The sequence below is a fragment of the Eutrema salsugineum genome, unplaced genomic scaffold (genome assembly GCF_000478725.1).
Source record: "Eutrema salsugineum unplaced genomic scaffold, Eutsalg1_0 scaffold_5, whole genome shotgun sequence".
In the NCBI taxonomy this organism is placed as follows: Eukaryota; Viridiplantae; Streptophyta; class Magnoliopsida; order Brassicales; family Brassicaceae; genus Eutrema; species Eutrema salsugineum.
This window is the reverse complement of record NW_006256612.1, coordinates 15,573,664-15,594,357: the sequence shown is the minus strand read 5'-3', so window position 1 is coordinate 15,594,357 and position 20,694 is coordinate 15,573,664. Positions and strand designations below refer to the sequence as shown.

The following is a 20,694-nucleotide window of genomic DNA, read 5'->3' as shown; positions in this document are numbered from 1 at the left end:
TAATTCGAGTTCGGAGAAGATTAAGTTGATTAAATTTTATTAAGTTCTCAATTACAGTTCGTTCAGTTTGGAGGTCTCTCGACGAACTCGATAAAATATTCAGATCTCTATTCTCCGGATCCGAAAAGATCCCTTCTACAGTAACAATTTTACTATTTATAGTACATAAGCGAGGAGATGTTCTAGGGCTTCTCGTTCAGCTCTCACCGCCTCTTGTTGCTGAGCTTCTTTTTTATGGGCCGCGCTGTCAGGTCAGGCCCATTTTAACTAAGACCATCGTAAACCAGGGTCAATTGGGCCGGTCTCGGTTTTTAACCAGTCTGAGCCGGGGAGCGGAGCGTACCACCGAGCATGTGTTTAACATGGCCAACCAAACTCCAAAACTATCGTCTAAAAGCTGCCACGTGGACAACATTCTGACCGTTTAGATTCGCTTGGAAAACCCCATGAACTTCATTGCCGTTAATCTTGTATCCCATCCGATTCTTCAGTCACGTGATTGGTGCGTGTATTCAACGCACAAGTTAAATATATAGACTTCGTCTCTCTTTGCAGTGCACTGTGCAAGTCGTCGAAGCGCATGTAAGCTGCCTTTATTATTGTTTAATCCCCCTATTGTAACCAGTTAAAGAAAGAAAAGAAGAAGAAAAAAAAAACCCAAATCGCAATAAATATCGTAAAAGCAAACAATAAATGTGTACCAAATCGCATTAAACACTACCCTCCTCATTAAATTCATCTCAATCCATCAATATAATCTCATGTTCAATTAGAAGAAAAAAAAACTATACCTAGCAAAGCCAAGGTCGACAAAGAAAAAAAAAGGTAAATAGAGAATTCTAAAATCACTACTTGTACGTTAATAGTTTGTCGCGTACGTTAAACACATTACCATGACAAGCTGTCTGTGGTTTTAGCTTATAGGGTACGTGACCCTGGTTGCAAATGAGGTAAAAATCTTTCCATCGCCGTTAATATATATATTAATACATATATATATATGGATATTACGAAAGACGTACATGGGTTGTAGTCTTGTAGAGTAGATGATGGCATACACTATAGGCAGTATATAGATGTTATTTACTTATTTTTTTAGTTAAAGGCAGTATATAGATGTGACGTATATCTTTTATATGTATGTCAAACTATAAGCATATACCTTAAGTTAGTTATATAAATAACTTGTCGATAATGCTAATTCTTTTTAGAAAGCTGAAGTATTGCGATCGATAGAATCATTGATAAAGCTACATATAGGTTAATAGCATTTTCGAATTTTGGAAATACTTGATAGAATAAATTTAGGGGTAAAAGACCAATTAATAACCAGAAAGGAACTAACCGCCACCTACATGCATGCTTGTTTCGGGGGTTACTTAATATTACATCCAATAAAGGCTAGTAATAAAATTACAAATCGTAGAAGTAAATAGACACAAGCGTTCTTATCCGCTTTACGGGAAAAGGGGGAAAAACCAGTACTAAGTTGGAATAATTCTCCTCTCTTTGTTGTTGTTGACTTGTTGTTGTTAGTTAGTTTGTGTTACTAGTTGTCGCTAACTGTTTGTTCATATTCATATTTACCCGCACTCCCACATCAGCGAGCGTTTCGTCATGCATGCCTACATACTTTTTTCTTATATAAGCATTTGAATTTCATTAAGTAATGAGATTGTTTGTAAAATGACAAACTGTTCTGAAGTCAACATACTTGTAAAGTAATACTTATGCATGGTAGAGTTTTTTAGTTTACAGAAACAACTGTTACCATTTTCAAAAGATCACGTACGATTTTACTGAAAAGAAAAAAAGACCAGAATTAATTGCATGTATTTTTTCAACGCGCTTACGGAAGGCGTGGAGATGGATACATACTCAGAAGTTAAAAAACAGAAACTAGAAAATGACAAGAGAGGACGAGTTTTTGGTGAATTACCAAAAAAAAATAAAAATCAAACACTACACACAAACGAAAGAATGACAATACTGCCATTTTGGTTCTCTCTCTCTCTACTGACAACGAGTGCAAGCAAATCTCTGGTCTACCTGTACATTTACACACACGCATAGTCTAATGTGCGTATAATAATATATATATATGCATATATAAATATAGAGATAAATAGAGACTTGGCTTGTGGGGAATAAACATCAGCGCCTTCATTAAATTCCGTAAACTAAAAAAAACTTGAAATCTCTACATCTCTTGGGTAGAAAAACCACTAAGATTGTGAAGATTCATGGAGAGAGTGTGTTCCATGTGCGGCGACGTCGGTTTTCCCGACAAGCTCTTCCGCTGCGGGCACTGCCGTAACCGCTTCCAGCACTCGTAAGTATATATAGTTTCTCTGATATATATATATATATATAGATATAGCAGAAGAATAATCATCATACGTATAACGGATTTTCTTCTTAATTTAAATATATATATATATATAGTTACTGTAGTAACTACTACAGCGAGTTTACGGAGCCGACAGAGATTTGCGACTGGTGCCGGAGCGACGACAGGAAGATGAGCTGCGTGGATAAACACGGCGGTTCTTCCTCTTCTTCAAAGAAGACTTCTTCCTCCGTAAATCACGAGAACGAGTTCACAAACCGATCGGAGTATTCGTCCGGTGGCGGGATCAAGCATAACAATAACCGTCACGATCAAGGGGCCAAGACCGTCGCCGGTGCTGCAGGAGGCGGAGTGCCGTCGCCTAGGACGGCCACACGAAGGTACAAGCTTCTCAAAGATGTCATGTGTTAACTTAACGAATACGGTATTAATTAGGAAACTTATAATATACTGCTCCTTGGGGACTCTGTGATTAAATAATGACTACTACATATATATATATATATGTATATATGTGTATAATTAGCCATCATCGAGAGAACAACAACGAAAATTGAACGTTTTTTATTTATCTTTTTACCTTTTCTTTTCTTATATATATGTAAAATGAAATGTGTGTTTGGCGTGAGCTTATGTTTTTTTTCTTTAAATCAGTAAAGTTATTAGGAGTAATTAATAACTGTAAATTCCGTAAAAGTCTCGTTTTCCCCTAAAACCTTTCGTAAAAGTCTTGATCATCAACGTACGTATATACAGCCATACAGGTAGTGTTTTCTGTAAGTTTCATTAAACACCATTAATCAATGCGACTAATAAAAGTCATAATTAATGGTAATAAATCCTAATAAAAAAATTAGTACGTATCTGCAAATCCTGATCGTCAACAACTGTTGTGTGCATACATACATACACAAGTGCGCACGTGTGTGTGTGTGCGCGCATATATAAAATATAACCAACCGTCCAGCCGGTACGTGATTGACACTTTGGTATGTGAATTAAATGTGTCGACAAATGGAACATACATACATATAAATACGAGTGGTAGGGAAGAAACGGAATAATGGATACTACAATTACTTAATTTGTAGGAGCCGTAAAGGACACCTAACATTTCATAAGAGCATCTGTAATGGTGAATTCCATATTAAGTTCTAATTTTATATAATAATAATAAAATTTTTCTCACCACAAAAATTAGAACCTCTCATAATATCACATATGCAATAGTAAACTTTAATCGGGTTCATAATAATAAAATAATATTTTTTTAAAATTTATTTTTCATAATAATTATTTTTATATATAATTGTAAACATATAACTCTGTATGAAAACAATTTTCTTCATTTACATGAAAATAAAAAAATACAGAATACTGAAATTGAAAGAAGAAGATGCGAAAGAAGGAGAGAGAGTTTGAAGAGTCGGGACAAAATTTTCTAGAAAGAAAGAGAGAAATTTTTCTTTAAGTGTGAGACCATTCACAACTCTTAACCCTCATGGGATTCATCAGCGTTTTTTAATACTTTTTGGAGGAGAGAGAATATGAAAGAACCTTGGGTGAATCTGGGGTGAAAAATTGGTGTCCAACCTTGATACCCATTTTGGGGTTCAACAGAATAAAATAATAATTTTTTTAACTATTTTAAACATTTAAATAAAATAAAATGAAAAGAGTGAAAATTGAGAAAACCAAAGGTAGAGTTTCTTAAATCGAGAAAACAGAAGTGAAAATAAAACTAGTAATCTTCTAGATGTCCAAATTTATGCCAAAGGTAGAGGGTATTTTTTTATAAGTCGTAGCGTGCTCTAGAGTACATTCTCGTGCTTTTTCATCGAAACCCGCATTGTCTTCTTTGTATAGCTTCGCTTTGGCTTCATCAAAGTAGTCCCCCTCACCTACGGGGTTTGTCAGCATCTCATGAAGATTAATGAACATCTTATGGATGGTGTGACTAGGCGAGAAGTAGTCCGTTGTCAGCATCCTTAGGAAGATATGACCACGATCTCCTACATTGGGATGAAAGATTTTGGTTCTGAAGGAGACCTGCAGAAAATAAATATTCAGCAAGAGATTACTACAAAACCCTGAACCGTTTAAGGCGTCATACCTTTGGTGGCTTGAACGGGTATTCCGGAGGGAAGTCCATGCTGATTTTGAAGACTCTGTTTTCGTAGGGCGATCCTGCTGGTCCGAACAGCTCACCCTCCCAATAAAACAGCTTTCCATCTACGGGCCTGCCTTGTAGAGCGGGCTCTTAACCCTCGCAATCTCTTTTTCTGCTTGATTATGGTTCTCGCCCAGTACGGGCCATCCTCATAACTTGGCATACTCTGTCCACAATAAACGATTTGATCATTTGAGTTACATAAATATCCGAACCAAATGAGAAAAACAAAACTTGAAAACAAACCTAAACTCATGTAACTACTTAAACCTAATCATTCGATATAACCAGAACACGATTACAATACGATGTCCCTAAACATTCGATACTCCTAAACACACAATGAACCATTTCAACCTAAACATTCGATATGACCTAAACATTCAATACTTGAAAACACACAATGAACCATTTCAACTCACACAAGCGATTCACACAAGCGATCAACAATTCGATTAACTCACACAAGCGATTAACTTACACAATTCGATTAACTCACACAAGCGAACCAAAATTTATAAAAGCCCCAAGCGAATTAGAAGCCAATTGCAATCCCAAATGAAAGCCCCAAAATTTATAAACATTTTCGAAAACCCTAAATTCAAAACATCAAATTTTAAAACCCTAATACGCGAAATCCGGAAACCGATTGAATATAAGAACAATGAATCGCAAACAACCCTAAACCCTAAACCCAAAAGCCCCCAAAAAAAACTTCCTGAAGAACCCTAATTTTCCACCAATTTTGAAAACCCTAAATTTTCCCCCAATTTTCCCCCAATTTTAAAAGACTTCTAAAGGATATAAACGACTTACCATACTGATCGACCGAAGGGGAAGCGACGATTCACCGGAGATTCGATCGGAGGGGAAGATTGGATTCGAAGTCGCGATTGTCGAGAGAGAAAAAGTTTCTCGATGGAAGAAGAGAAAAATGAAAAATTGTCGACCAAAATCGATTTCCAACCCAAAAAAAATTTCTCAACCACGGGCCAATACGAACACGACATCTGGCCGATGAACCTTAATGATACGGGTTCGTCACACTGATCCTGAAGATACAGTATCGTTCGAATATTGGGGTTCAACAATTAAAAAAAAACTAAAAAAATTGCTTTGGGTCCCACGGATGAACCCCGTCTATACCGCGTTGTGGATGATCTGAGAATGTGTCAGACAAAAAGTTTCCCTCACCCCAACCAATAATATGCTGCCATGTCATGCATAAACTTCCCCTTGAACCTTCTCTAAAAAGCCTTGAATTAGAACCGATTCAATAGAAAATGAGCTTTATTGATTTATTTTAAATGCCAAAATTCCATGAACCTCATCTAAAAATCCCCTTAAAACCTCCATTACAGATGCTCTAAGGTCGGTCCACTAATTTTATATATACATCTCCTCTCCTTGATCCTCTCCTTGCTCCTCTCCTTGCTTCTCTCCTTTCTTATATATGTGATATTGTAGTCTGTACCTTATCGTCGTTCTATGATGATGGCCCATAAATCTCGCACAAGACCAATACTCATTTTGTAAAAGCTCATGTACCCTACAGTCTAATTTATTTGATAGTCGTTTTAAAAAGACATCCTGGAACTCGCTTAATGTTAATTGAATCAGATTTGTTTATAACTTTTTTTTGGTTTGTTCTTACACTCGGATTGTTGGAAGTATAGTTTGATCTACTTTGTATGATTAATCTTATATTTATTTACATAAGTGATCCAGGTCAAATCTTACTAATTCTATATATATGCAAGTTCTTTGGGTATATACCCCCATATTAGACATTCGGATGAAAATTCAAATGCCAACATGTCTAACAACATGAGAATTGTTTCAAACAGAACTGAATACATAGAGAGAGCTTAAGTTATGCCCTGAATCGAGTACAACCCTACCACCACTCCTATATTAAACATTCGTTCCTAAATCCTCAAATAGACAAAATTAACATATACATATTTATATATATATATATATCTCACACCATTTTCTAAATAAAACTAATATTTAATTTCTCTTCTTTTTTTTGTTAGAAACTAGTATTTGTATCTATAAAATTATTATACGAAAAAACTGCATAGATTGACCAAAATTTAATGGGACAAAATGAAAATTAGTTGAATATGAGTAATACGATGGTGTAAACTGGGTCACGATTGGATCAGATAGAAAAGCATAAAGCAAATAGATGAGCCAGAGACCAGACACCAGAGTTATGATTAAGATTTTCACATGAAAATTAAAAGAGGTATATATATATATATAGTGTACACGACTACACGTGGTGACTTAATGATTGAGGCCGTTGTGTTTCTTCAAAGCCATGTAAGCTCAGACTTAATGACTTAATGATTCTGGATGCCTTTTATCAAAGTTCTTGGATGAAAAAGAAAAACTATACATGATTCAGCCTCCTCCGCAACTTTTGTAATCATTGACTTTTCAGCGCACAGATATTTTTACTGTCCTTTCTTTTTCTTGTCTTTCTTTTATTTTCTAAATACACAAATATATAAGCTGGTTAAATTCAAAGAACCTAAGTAAATGAGAGAGACATGTGGTGAAGATAAGTTACATGATTCTGGACTGTCCACTCCTTGTCACGTAGAGAGTTGCAAAACGTAGGTTGTATACAACATACGACTTTAAGTAACAGAGACGTACAGATATAAAAACCATTTCTTGCCCTGCAAATTAATCTCTTTATATAGGCGATGCGTTACTGCGTACGGAATAAACAGAATTATTTTTAAAAAAATATTTTTTCGTTATGCAAAGTATATAAAAGGATGGATATTTGTCACTGTGGTAGGAATGATTGGGCCGTTAAATGGGCCTTATATCCCCATCCCCGACCTGCGACAGAATCAAATTGTCGGGCCAGTAAATGTATCAAGAAACGAATGTGACATGTGTGCTTGTGAAAAGTAAACGCTGGAATCAGGGGAACCATATCAACCATGGACATGTCCTTCTAACGGTGTCGCAGCATCGCCTCGCCTAGGAATGTAATACACGAATCGAGTTTACTAGTGCATAATTTTATGCCCCTTCATATTTATATTATACTCACGACACTGACCCTGTGAGTTGACTAATTTTCTACACATACAAATTTAAAGGTTATATATGTATAACAAAAGTGTGTACTTACTTGTAGATAACTAGAAAAAGTACGCAAGTATATCGATAATGGGCACACAGTATCCACAATAAATTTAGCTTGGAACGAGTTCAACGTCCTATCATCAATTTTCGTTGTGCGGCGGGTAGCTAGCATTTATACTACAACCAATGAAAAAACAAAAAAAAAAGAGAGTAAAAAGTTAAATCCTGACGGGGATCGTGGGACGCAAATCCCCGTGGGTGGGTAATTAAAATATTAACAAAATAGTATGAATAATAATAATTAGCTTCAAAACGGGGGACAACGAGACCGCCCAACTCAACTCAACCAATTTTATCTCGGGCAAAAAAAAAAAAAGAGTAAAAAAATAGAGATGGATTGTGGGTTTTTCTGTTGAAAATCTTGAAAAAGAAAAAAGGAACCACGTGGCCAAGGTCGATGGGTCACTTTCTAAAATTTTGGTTTGGTGTAGTTTTCAAGGAAAATTCCAGCAGCACCATCAGACAAAATGGCAGAGAGAGAGAGAGAGAGTCAGTCAATAATTCAGTTCCCCTAAATGAATAAACGATGAACGAACCACCATTGCACCAGTACGCTCCCCGGTCGTCTTTGCTCTTTCAATTATTCTCCTATTAATTCATTATCCACTAATCGCGCGATACATATGGATCGGAGTCCGTATATATACTTGTTAATACTCTTGACTGATAATTAATTAAGAATCTCCATTAATTAATTAATTGATCAAAGAAGCAACCACCATATTAAATAATTAAAAAGACAACTTAATTAGAAGGAAAGAAGAACGTAGAAAACATTACATGATCGATCACCGAGAATAACATGAATCGTAAGATAACGCGCGACGACAACCGTCTTAATTAAAAATTAGTCCTTAATTAATTAGCTTAATTAGGAGCTAGCTGGAGAAAAACATTGAATTTGAGGAGGAAGACGCAGACGTGGAAGAAGACGCTGTTGTTTGGAACTGCCTTTGCCGGAAACACTCCAACGAAATTGTAGGCGGCGAGAGAAGCGCGTTTGATGGCGACGAAGACGACTTTCTATTAATACCCGAATCGTTCGATGACTCTGGTGATCATGAGCAACAGCAAACTATTTATATATGCATGTTTTACTAGCTAACGAGAGAGAGAGAGAGAGAAAATAAAAAAGTAGAATTAATAATTAATCACGACGTACTAGGAGTGGTGGTAATATCGGCCGGAGTGGATTTGGCGCTGTCGTGTGCGATGGAGGCTGACTGGTTGCATTTACGGCGGCGCCGGTTATGGTCAGCCAGTCGCTTACGGCAGCTGCGTTTCCCGTTGTCGAATTCCGACAGCAAATGGAACCTGTAATTATTATATTAACGTAATTATATTTAATAAATAAACAAAAAAAAAGTACCAAAATCTGAATGCACAGAGATAAGTAATATAAGAATAAGAGAGTAGGGAGAAGTAAATAATTAAATTAATGCGTAGTTTGGCGGAAAATAAAATAAATTAAATTAAACTAACAAAGAAAAAAAAAGGGTAAAAAAGATTTGGGTTGAAAAGGAGGAGGAGAGATCAAAGCCATCGGGATCACCCACGGGAAAGGATATATACGTACTCTCTCTTCAATGATTGTGACGATCCTCGAGAGAGAGAGAGACTGATTTAATTAATTAACTAAGCAGAAGTCATTTCATAAAAGCTAGTTAATAAAAAAAGATAGTACTAGATAATAATAATATAATGCATGTCTAATTAACCACAACTAGGCTACATCATTAAGCATGTGTACGGACGAAGTATGCCCCCCCCCCCCCCCCACACACACACACCATTTGTATGGTCCAATGGATTTTACAAAGGTAAAGGCGTACGGACAAGAAAGAGGCCTAGCAAACTAAGGTAGCTAATAATGATTCGTGATTCATCATCCCTGGGGGGGGGGGACAAATATAAAAGGGGGGATCTTGGCTTTAGGAAACAACAAAAAATAATTTACCTGCTGCACTGCTGGGAAAAGCGCTGGCTCAAACCGGCGGCGACCACGGTGGAAGCTTTGGAGTGGAACTCCCACACTTTGTGGCGGCGGGGATAGTGCTTGGCGTGGCTCAAATCCGCGTTGCATCCCTCCGCTTGGCACCGTGGAGTGCTCAGCGAGTTTCCCAGCTCACCGGGTCGAGACCGACGGTACAGCCGGCTCACGAAGTCGTCGTCGGCGGCGGAGAAGTAAGTGCGGCTCCGAGGTTCAGGCCGATCCTGTTGGAAGACGTGAAATCGAGGGGCCGAGAGACGACGTCGACTTCGGTCTTGGGGATGAGGAAGTTGTAAGAAGAAGAGCCGGCGGATCCTGAGCCGGTGATCTGGTGGTCGAAGGAGAACAAGGCTGAGGCGGCTGCAGAAGAGTGGTAGATGGAATCTGAAGAGGCGTAAGGATTATTATGAGTGGTGGTGGTGCGTGGGTCGTACAAGCTGTGATGATGAAACTGGTTGGTGGTGGTGATATGGTGGTGGTGGTGGTGACCATAGACTGTGGTCAAATGATGTTGGTTAGAGAAGGAAGAAGAGAGGAGCGGTGGAGATATGTTGCTGTATGGGGAATTAGAGTGATGATGGGTCGGGTCGAAAATGGACATGGCTCGGGTCGGGTCAGCCTCCTGATGGTGGTGTCGATGTTCTTCTCCCGATAGCATAATCGCCGAGGGGTTGTCCCATTCGTAGTCCAACATGTTCCAATTATAGAATTGAGGAGATCCCGAGGAAGATCTCTCTTTCTCTCTGCTTCTGCTTCTTCTTCTTCTTCTTCTTCTTTTTTTTTATAAAAAAATATATAATAATAATTCGTGCTACAAAGTAAGAAAGTGAAAGAGAAGAAGAGATAGACGAGAGGCTAATAAAGGAAGTGTAGAGGAGACATGTCGGTGCGGAATAGGTTATGGAGTGGTTTTAATAGACTGAAAGCAAGCGACGTACTATACCTCTATTAGAATTAGAGTCTTTCCGCTCTGCCAAATCTCTCTCTCTCTCTTTATCATTTTGATCATATGATGAGAAAGAGAGAGAGAGTGTGTGTGTGTCTCTGTGCAGAGATTAATTCCAAAAACCCTAACTTTCTATTTGGGGGATGGAGGTTCTCTCTCCTTTTCTCTAAATTATATTTATTTTCAACAGTGTTTTTTTATTTGTATATTTAAATGAGGTGGATCGGATTAATGATCTTCAATATTTAAAAACAAAGTAATGAGATAAAAAAAAAAGTATTAATGTCTTGTCCTACTTAAAAAGTGAAGGGTTGGGGAGGGAGAAGAAAGGAACTCGTCACATGGGTCGTGAACCTCCCATGTCCAGTGTGAGTGTCTGTGCCCTTTGATTAATCTTAACGTACCAAACATATCAATCAATCATATGCCCTTTTTCTCCTTTTCTAATTCTTGTACCCTAATCGATCTCTCATTCCAAATATCCTCCTATATATATATATATCTCTCTAGCGTACGTATATATGGGTAATATATATATGGAGCTGGAGCCTCTAATTAATAATTGATCATCTTGCATGCTTTGACAAATACTTGTAAGCAAACTCTTTTCTGAATTTAGTAAGTCGTATACATGGCAGGCTCCTACATATGATAAAATTAATTATTGCCTGCGAATGTCACAAATTCATCAACATATATCAATAATTTTTCTTTTTTTTTTTCTTGAGAGGAAGTTTAGAAAAGTAAAAGAGGAAAGTGAAAAAGAGGAAAGAAAGAAAGTAAGAGTGCTGGTTGTGATCGTGTGGTTAAGGATGAAGGGTGGGTGGTAAACGCGTTTGTTCTATATATTAATTATGTTGGGCCCCAGCGTCTGCTTCCTGGGCCACTCTGTTTCCAACATTTCCATCAGAAATCCTTTAAAAAAAAAAATAATTAATCCGTATATACGTGCGTATATAGCCGTTTCAATATAGAGATTAATCTAAAAAGGAGTATTCTCTAGCCAAAAATAAAATAAAAATGATACTCCTAGTATATTATATATTTCACGAGCGAATGGAAATATCTTTCAGCAGAGAGTATAAATATCATACATTAAAGTAAAAAAAAAAAAAGAAAGAAGAGGAAGGCATTAGAGTGAGTGAGTGGAGGAAGACGCCAAGAAGGTACTGTGAAATGCTGTTGGGGTTTAGAAAGACAGGATGGCAGTCCCGTAAATAAGCAGAAAAATGAAGGTGGATCGTTTTAGGGAAGACAGATCGTATCTGCTACGTACCCAAATTTTATTCGCCTACTCTCTCCACGCGCCCCCCGCCAAATCGACGGTTCAGATTGAGTCATGAGACACGTGGTGATGCGGGGGGAGAGAGAGTAGTGAGATATAGGATGAGTCCAAAAATAATTTCTTTGGGAAAAGAGAGGAGAGGAGTGGGCCCCTTTAGGTGCCCAAAGGCTGCCATCGACGTTGACCCAAACGTACGGACTGTCTATTATCATCCCTTCTCTTCTGTTTTTTTATTATACTTTCTATTTTCATTTTCGTTTTTTTTCATATTTGGTCACCATTGTTTTTTTCTTTACAAGTGTTGTAGTAGAATACTGAAGTGCCGGTCCTGTACTTCTGTACATGGTTAGGAGACTGCTAATTCTCTTAAGGAGACAACATGTATATTTATATTCGCTTGTTTAGAAAGGACTGAATTTAGTTTGGAGATTAATTGTTCACAAAATCTAAAATTGAACTTAATACCCAACATACCTACATGTATTTTGAAACAAACACACAAAAATGTTGTATCTTAAACATTTATTAGATGCATTACACTGGTGGATATACAACCAAAAAAAAAAAACTCATTATACTTTTATCTTTAATTTTGTGGTGCATGCATGAGTATGTAAAAGTAATGCAAAATCCATAATCAGTTTCAACCGAATATTATGAAAACCGTGTCCTATAGTAAAGAGTAAAACTAGATTTTACCAAATAAAAGAAATAAACGAAGATAAGAAAAATGGTGCATAAGAATAGAGAAAAAGACGAAGAATAGGAGAAGGGATAATGCTACACCAAACGTGTTGCCTTGTCAACATCTCTTAATTGAGAAACCACTTATTGCACTTTTACACTCACTCAGCCCTTTGTTCTCTTCCCCACTATCATATAATTTGGCCTCAATTTACCGTGAGATTAGTTAAAGAATTAATACATGCGTGTGTGTGTATGCTTTTAGATATGTAATACTGTCAGTGGCCCACAAATATATACACTTAATACCATATGAATTAATTTGAAAAAGTGTTTAGCAATTGTTTCGATTTTGACACTTAATTAATAGGTAGATAGGTTTGATTGATTCAAATGTACCAAATACCAACTATGAAAGAAAGACTGAAAGGAAATGTAAATGTGTTGGGTTGGTGGTGCAGTCAGGTTAAAAAAAGTCTTGTTTTGGGATACGACGGGTTAGCATTGAATCTTTGGATGTAATAAACAAAATGTTAATATTAGAGAGGTTAGGCGGTCTTAACACAAAATTTACATATATATCAATACGATGGCTCGACGTCGACCAAATACTGTATGGTACTTATGTAACCTCCTAAAAATAATAACAAAGCAAGCAGCCAGCTGGGAAATACACGCATTATTAAAAAAAAATAAAAATACATGCATTATGTGGGTCCATCACTCCAATTGGGCCTTATGATAAGTTAGCCCGGATAATATATGGCCCATATAGTAACTTTGATTGGGCTTCAGATGTTTTCTTAAAAGTTGTTCTTCGTCCCTCCACGAATAGAGATACAGTATTTGGCGGGCGGCCGGTCTCTGCAACTTTCTTCTTACCCCCACCAATGGTTTCTGGTGCAGGACTCCATGCTCTCTTTGTCTCCAAGTCTCAACGCTCTGTGCGGTATGGATTCCTTGCCTTGTGTTGTTCACCGCTCTTTTGCGAAGCTAAAATCTCTTCGATTCTTACAGGTATCATCTACCAGCTATCCGAGACAAAGATTGCAACCATGTCTCGACCAAATCGAAGCTCGCCAGGTCCATGGCGCGTGCTGTGAACTCTAAACCGTGGTCAGACGAAGTCGAGTCTTCACTCTCATCCCTCCTCCATCCATCCGAATCCATCTCCAGAACCACCGTTCTCCAAACCCTACGCCTCATCAAGATCCCTGCCGATGGTCTTCGGTTCTTTGACTGGGTTTCCAACAAGGGCTTTTCTCACAAGGAGCACTCTTTTTTCCTCATGCTCGAGCTCCTTGGTCGTGCTCGGAATCTCAACGTGGCTCGCAATTTCTTGTTCTCCATCGAGAAAAGGTCTAACGGTTGCGTCCAGCTCGAGGATCGCTACTTCAACAGCTTGATTAGGAGCTACGGAAACGCTGGGCTGTTCCAGGAATCAGTCAAGCTCTTCGAGGCCATGAAGAAGATGTGCATCTCCCCTTCTGTTCTTACGTTCAACAGTCTCTTGTCGATCTTGCTTAAGCGTGGTAAGACTGGTATGGCCCTTGATGTGTTCGACGAAATGCGTCGTACCTACGGGCTTACCCCAGATTCTTACACTTTCAACATCTTGATAAGCGGGCTTTGTAAGAATTCCATGGTCGATGAAGCCTTTAGGATTTTCAAGGATATGGAGCCCTATAAATGCAGTCCTGATGTTGTTACGTACAACACCATCATCGACGGGTTATGCAGAGCCGGGAAGGTGAAGATTGCGCATAATGTCTTGAATGGAATGTTGAAGAAAGCAGCGGATGTGCATCCCAACACTGTTAGTTACACCACTCTGGTGCGCGGGTATTGTATGAAGCAGGAAATTGATGAAGCCTTGGTTGTGTTTCATGATATGCTAACTAGAGGGCTGAAACCAAATGTTGTGACTTTCAATACTCTGATCAAGGGCCTCTCGGAGGCTCAGAGGTATGATGAGATCAAAGAAATTTTGAATGGACGGGATTATACATCTACTACTTTTGCACCAGATGCCTGCACTTTTAATATTTTGATCAAGGCCCACTGTGATGCTGGACATCTGGATGCAGCGATGAAGGTGTTCCATCAAATGGTGAATATGAAGTTGCATCCTGATTCAGCTTCATATAGTGTTTTGATTCGTACTTTGTGTCTCAGAAACGAATTTGATAGAGCCGCCACTCTGTTCAATGAGTTATTTGAGAAGGAAGTATTGTTAGGCAAGGATGGATGCAAGCCTCTTGCTGCAGCTTATAACCCAATGTTCCAATACTTGTGTGCCAATGGGAAAACGAAACAAGCTGAGAAAGTTTTTAGGCAGCTCATGAAAAGAGGAGCGCAAGATCCACCCTCTTACAGGACTTTGATCGCGGGTCACTGCAGAGAAGGCAAATTCAAGGCTGCTTACGAGCTCTTGGTTCTAATGCTCAGGCGGGAATTTGTGCCTGATCTTGAAACCTACGAGATATTGATCGATGGGCTATTGAAAGTAGGTGAAGCTGTTCTTGCTTACGATACCCTACAGAGGATGCTAAGGAGCTCTTATCTTCCAGCTGCAACCACTTTCCATTCTGTACTTGCAGAACTTGTAAAGGGAAAATTTGCTAACGAGTCTTTCGGCTTCATGAGGCTAATGTTGGAAAAACGAATAAGACAGAACATTGATCTTTCAACGCATGCTGTCAGATTGCTTTTTAGCAGTGGACAGAAGGACAAGGCATTTCTGATTGTTAGGTTGCTTTATGATAATGGGTATTTGGTTAAAATGGAGGAATTACTTGATTTCCTCTGCGAAAATGGGAAGCTACTTGATGCGTACAGACTTGTGCTGTTTTGTCTGGAAAAGAGTCAAGTGGTAGATATTGGCACTTGCAACAGCGTCATAGAAGGACTCTGTAAGCATAAGAGACACTCTGAAGCGTTTAGTTTGTACAATGAATTGGTAGAACTAGGGAACCACCAACAGCTTAGCTGCCATGTGGTTTTGAGAAATGCCTTAGAGGCCGCTGGAAGGTTGGAAGAACTTCAGTTTGTGTCAAAAAGGATGGCTACACTGAGAAAGGCAGACGATTGCTATGGATTAGAACAAGTGATTTCATCATAAATCTTCCTGTACCATGGAGCAGTATGTATAAAGAGTTTGGCAGGCCCTTTATCTTCCATACAAGTCCCAGGTGTTTGGAATTTGAGTTTCCAATCAACAGAAAACTCCCTGTAATTGGTATATGAGTTCCTTGGTAAGCGGTGTCCTTTCTCTGTGTTTCCGTTTTCCATTTTGTGGAATAATATTTATCCCCTGTAAATGGTAAAGTTCTTGTCCCTCTGCAGTTCAACAAGTTTCTTTACGTTGTCTCTGATGTAGGTCTCTATGGATGTTTCAGCACTGTTCCTGACTTTCACCTTCATGATACCTGTTACTTGAGCACCCGGAGGGAAAAAAAAAGGTTTTATTGCCTCTTTCATGGTTTTTTGCATTTCTAACCAGCACAAGCCAAAGAATTACCAAACCCCAATAAAATAGTCACTACTCTCTTTCCATGTTGCTCACTTGTCAACACCGAACTCTCTCCAAGAAAACCCTCAGCTCTTCCTTTATAATCCTTTGCTTTTGTTGATATTCTGCATCCACCGCCTTTGTTCTCAACAATCAAGTGAGTTTTCTTCCATTTGCACCTGCAAAAAGAGATGTCGAATCCTGGGATGAAAGGTGTTGAGAAGCAGAGCAGTATTTTCACACGGCGTGTGGCAAATCCCGGGAAGGCAACGGTTCTTGCTCTTGGGAAAGCCTTCCCAAGCCAAGTGGTTCCTCAGGAGAATCTCGTGGAGGGATTTCTACGCGACACCAAATGTGATGACGCCTTTATCAAAGAGAAGCTGGAACACTTGTGTAAGCCTCACTCTCTATATTTTTATAATCACACAGCTATGCTCAGTGCTAAATCTCGACGCTAATGTTATGTGCTGTTGTTTAGGCAAAACCACAACCGTGAAGACGCGTTACACGGTGTTGTCGCGAGAGATACTGGATAAATACCCTGAGCTAACAACAGAGGGGTCACCAACAATCAAGCAAAGACTTGAAATTGCAAACGAGGCGGTTGTGGAAATGGCATTGGAAGCCAGTTTGGGTTGCATCAAGGAATGGGGAAGGCCAGCGGGAGACATCACTCACATTGTCTATGTTTCCTCAAGCGAGATCCGATTACCCGGTGGTGACCTTTACCTCTCCGCAAAGCTAGGGCTGAGGAATGACGTGAACAGAGTGATGCTGTATTTTCTGGGATGCTACGGGGGCGTGACAGGCCTCCGCGTGGCGAAAGACATTGCGGAGAACAACCCGGGAAGCCGAGTTCTGCTGACAACCTCTGAAACCACCATTCTCGGGTTCCGGCCACCAAACAAAGCTCGTCCTTACGACTTGGTTGGGGCTGCTCTGTTTGGAGATGGTGCAGCTGCAGTGATCATCGGAGCAGACCCGAGAGAGAGCGAGGCTCCTTTCATGGAGCTGCACTATGCTGTTCAGCAGTTCTTGCCGGGGACACAGAACGTGATTGACGGGAGGTTGTCGGAGGAAGGCATAAACTTCAAGCTAGGACGAGACCTCCCGCAGAAGATAGAAGAGAACATAGAAGAGTTCTGCAAGAAGCTGATGGGAAAGGCCGGCGATGAATCCATGGAGTTTAACGACATGTTCTGGGCAGTTCATCCAGGAGGACCTGCGATTCTGAACCGCCTGGAGACAAAACTGAAGCTGGAGGGAGAGAAGCTGGAGAGCAGCAGAAGGGCGTTGAGGGACTACGGGAACGTGAGCAGCAACACAATACTGTATGTGATGGAGTATGTGAGAGATGAGCTAAAGAAGAAAGGCGAGTCCGCACAAGAGTGGGGACTTGGCTTAGCTTTCGGACCTGGAATCACCTTCGAAGGCCTTCTCATCCGCAGCCTCACATCCCTCTGATTTCAATCAATTTGTCACAAGACAAAAGTAGAAAATATACAAAATAATATTATTTATAAACTTATTTCATGTAAGCCTTTAACATAAATTCAGTTGGTTAATATATTATATATAGCATGAAATGAGCATTGTTAAACCACATCTCTCTATAATAAGAGCACGTGACTAGGAAGGTTGGAAAAAGTCAAAAGCAGCACCACGTGTCATTAGCGCAAGGACTCATCTACTTGGAACCACACAAACAAGAAGACACCAAACCCATTACTTCCACTAAAAACAAGGGCTCTCCCCTTTTTTAATTCAACACTTCTTACACACATACACACACCACATCGATCGAGCCATGAACTTACCATGCATTGATTTCGTCATGTTCGGTCAACACGATGAGGACAACATGTCACGTCGTCCATGGAAGAGGGAGAGATCGAATCATCATCTTAACTTGTCTCCAAGCGAAGACGAAGAGCTTGCCAACTGTCTTGTGTTGTTGTCCAATTCAGGGGATGCTTACGATGGTCATAACAAGCATAGGCATGGCAAGGGTAAAACCGTCAAAAAGCAAAAAACCGCACAGGTTTTCCAATGCAAAGCTTGCAAGAAGGTGTTTGCGTCGCATCAGGCATTGGGTGGACACAGGGCAAGCCACAAGAAAGTGAAGGGTTGTTTTGCCTCGCAAGATAAAGAAGAGGAAGAAGAAGAGGAATACAAAGAAGACGACGATGAGGAGGAGGAGGACGACGATGAGGAGGAGGAAGAAGACAAATCAACGGCTCATGTCGCAAGAAAAAGATCCAACGCTCACGAATGCACCATCTGTCATCGCGTATTCTCATCGGGACAAGCCTTGGGAGGCCACAAGAGATGCCACTGGTTAACACCTTCCAATTATCTTCGTATGACGCCTCTAAACGATTCTGCCGGAAGATCTCATCAGCCGCTAGATCAACGTCCATCTCTAGATCTCAACTTAGCTTGCCAAGATTATTCCGTCGATCCAACGGTCATGAGCGTAGGGATGATTGGGAGAGATGCTCGTGGCGGCACCAGTCACAACGCTACTTCATCGTCATGGTTAAAACTCGCAAGTGGTGACTGGTCTTGACGACTGCCTAATTGTTTAAGTTGCTAATTATATTCCTAATTCGTTTATATTCTTTACATACAATTAAGTGCCTTAATTTATATACTTGTATGGATTTTATATTATTATACGCTTTAAACCATTCCCTTGTGCTAGCGTTTTAGAGAGTAGTTATATATAACGTAGTCATCTACCTAGCCCAATTTATGGGTAAATAATTACATACATATACCGATAAATTTGTTACATAATTTTCAAACTTATAGTTATTGGTATCATAAAAATATATATATATATATATATATGTATTTCTTTAATTAAAAAATAAGTAATTTATACAACTAGTTGATATAAGAGGGAGAACCACCTATATATTGTGTCTACTTTTTTTTGAAAGAAGTAACGCCACTTAATAATATAATCGGCGTTGATAACTTACGAATGACTTTTCTTTTCTTTGTAGTCTTAAAAGAGTGACATGTTTTACTTGCTTAGACATCAAGAACGAAAAAAAAAAAAAAATACTGAACGAATTTGTGTCGATAGGATTACAACATCCCAAGAAGACCTGAACAAATATTAGTTAATAAATAAAATGAAAAATCGGAAAGAAGAAAATATCACAAATAAATGAATCAAATACATACCTCTTGTGATAAACCACAAATATTGCAATATTAATGACCAAACGCTCTTACTAGACCGAAAACGCATGAACTAAAGTCAAAGAAATTGATAATTATTGGTGGGTCTTAATTAAGCACTGTCGCAAGGAAAAATGGTCATTTCTCTCAATACGATTCTATATGGGTACCGATATAATATTGGAAAAGTGGTTGCCATTACAAGTTTAGAACTGTTGACTTTGGGAAGTTGATCAAGCAAGAACCTCAACTATCAGCTGAAAACTAGGATAATTAGCGCGCGGTGGAAATTAGATTATTGTCAACTGATATTCAATCTCTCTTTGAAAAAAAATCTCAAGTAAAGTACATATATGAGAAGATTATTAATTAATTAACTTGAAGACATGTATGATGTTGTTCATTGCTGTATTTACTTCACATCAGAGATGCACCACTTTCTGCTTTAGATGGATGGATATAACCTTTCTTATAACAAAAGGAAACTTAATTTTAGTTGAGCTTAATGAAAATGATTATATATGAATACCTAATAAAATAATAATAATAGTAGCTACAAAATGTGGTGTACACGTTTGACACAGTCAAATAACTTGAGTTTTGTATACATGCATTGTTAAGAGCAGGTCCATTTCATCCTGAATTAATTTTTTTTTAATTCAAAAATTAAAAAAAAAAATTAGTCCAATGACATCTTGCCACCTAGATAAAATCTGAGAAATCTGGAGTCTTCAGGATTGTTCGGATGAACCGATCATTTCCATATAAACATTATTATTTTTTTTTTAATCAAAACTGCCTATGAACTCGAGCCGAATTCTTTCTCCAACCCCTCGATGGACATGCTTTAAGCATGTGAATTGATAGAGCGGTTAATTCTTTTTTTTTCCCTATTCACGCCAAAAATAGTTAAAATAGAGAGTCGAAAAAGGAAAAGGTTTACAAGATAGTCAACTTGAAGGCGTGTGAAAATGAGTCAAAAGACATTACTAACTTTAGCAAGCCAGCAGTTTCGTTGTACGTGTCAATGTGTGATTTGAAGAGAGTTGGTGTATTTGGCACAGGCATATTTATTTGTCATTAAAATTTTCAAATTTGGTAATTACTCAATTTGAAAGGGGTCAATGTGAGTGTTGTTCGTCGTTATAAGAAACACAACAGTTTTTTGGTAAGCGTTGCTACAAGCAAACCCCACCGTTTTTTATTAGAAAAAAAAGTTTTTAATGCAGTTTCCACACATAATATTTGTTTACTAACGTATTAAATTTCTACGAACGTATAAATTTTTCAGTTATATAGTAATCTAGATATGTATTAAGCAATACATATGCAAAATTGAAACCTAAAGAGCCCTATTAAAAAATCATAAGAATTTTGTTACAAAAAGGATAA

At 38.6% G+C, this 20,694-nt stretch overlaps 5 protein-coding genes across 5 annotated transcripts; 4 read left to right on the top strand and 1 right to left on the bottom strand.

The window, feature by feature from the left end:
- Positions 1-2,130: 2,130 nt before the first annotated feature.
- LOC18994735 lies at positions 2,131-2,991 on the top strand. Its single transcript, XM_006418422.2, has 2 exons — positions 2,131-2,332; positions 2,446-2,991. The coding sequence occupies exons 1-2, from the start codon at positions 2,244-2,246 to the stop codon at positions 2,759-2,761; spliced, it is 405 nt and encodes a 134-aa protein (XP_006418485.1). The 5' UTR covers positions 2,131-2,243; the 3' UTR covers positions 2,762-2,991.
- A 5,425-nt stretch (positions 2,992-8,416) lies between these two features.
- On the bottom strand, positions 8,417-10,624 carry LOC18994734 (squamosa promoter-binding-like protein 8). The gene is given in 4 exon segments (XM_006418421.2): positions 8,417-8,745; positions 8,857-9,008; positions 9,652-9,889; positions 9,892-10,624. Coding segments are annotated over 4 exon segments (1,050 nt in total). The 5' UTR covers positions 10,379-10,624; the 3' UTR covers positions 8,417-8,572.
- Positions 10,625-13,449: 2,825 nt separating this feature from the next.
- LOC18994733 (pentatricopeptide repeat-containing protein At1g02060, chloroplastic) lies at positions 13,450-16,188 on the top strand. The gene is made up of 3 exons (XM_006418420.2): positions 13,450-13,548; positions 13,617-15,853; positions 15,979-16,188. Exons 1-2 carry the CDS (start codon positions 13,490-13,492, stop codon positions 15,718-15,720), a joined length of 2,163 nt encoding a protein of 720 aa, XP_006418483.1. The 5' UTR covers positions 13,450-13,489; the 3' UTR covers positions 15,721-15,853; positions 15,979-16,188.
- On the top strand, positions 15,995-17,691 carry LOC18994732 (type III polyketide synthase A). The gene is made up of 2 exons (XM_006418419.2): positions 15,995-16,503; positions 16,589-17,691. The coding sequence occupies exons 1-2, from the start codon at positions 16,302-16,304 to the stop codon at positions 17,572-17,574; spliced, it is 1,188 nt and encodes a 395-aa protein (XP_006418482.1). The 5' UTR covers positions 15,995-16,301; the 3' UTR covers positions 17,575-17,691.
- Positions 17,692-17,695: 4 nt separating this feature from the next.
- Positions 17,696-18,679, top strand: LOC18994731 (zinc finger protein AZF3). Its single transcript, XM_006418418.2, is given in 3 exon segments — positions 17,696-17,699; positions 17,731-17,868; positions 17,871-18,679. Coding segments are annotated over 3 exon segments (951 nt in total).
- Positions 18,680-20,694: the final 2,015 nt, after the last annotated feature.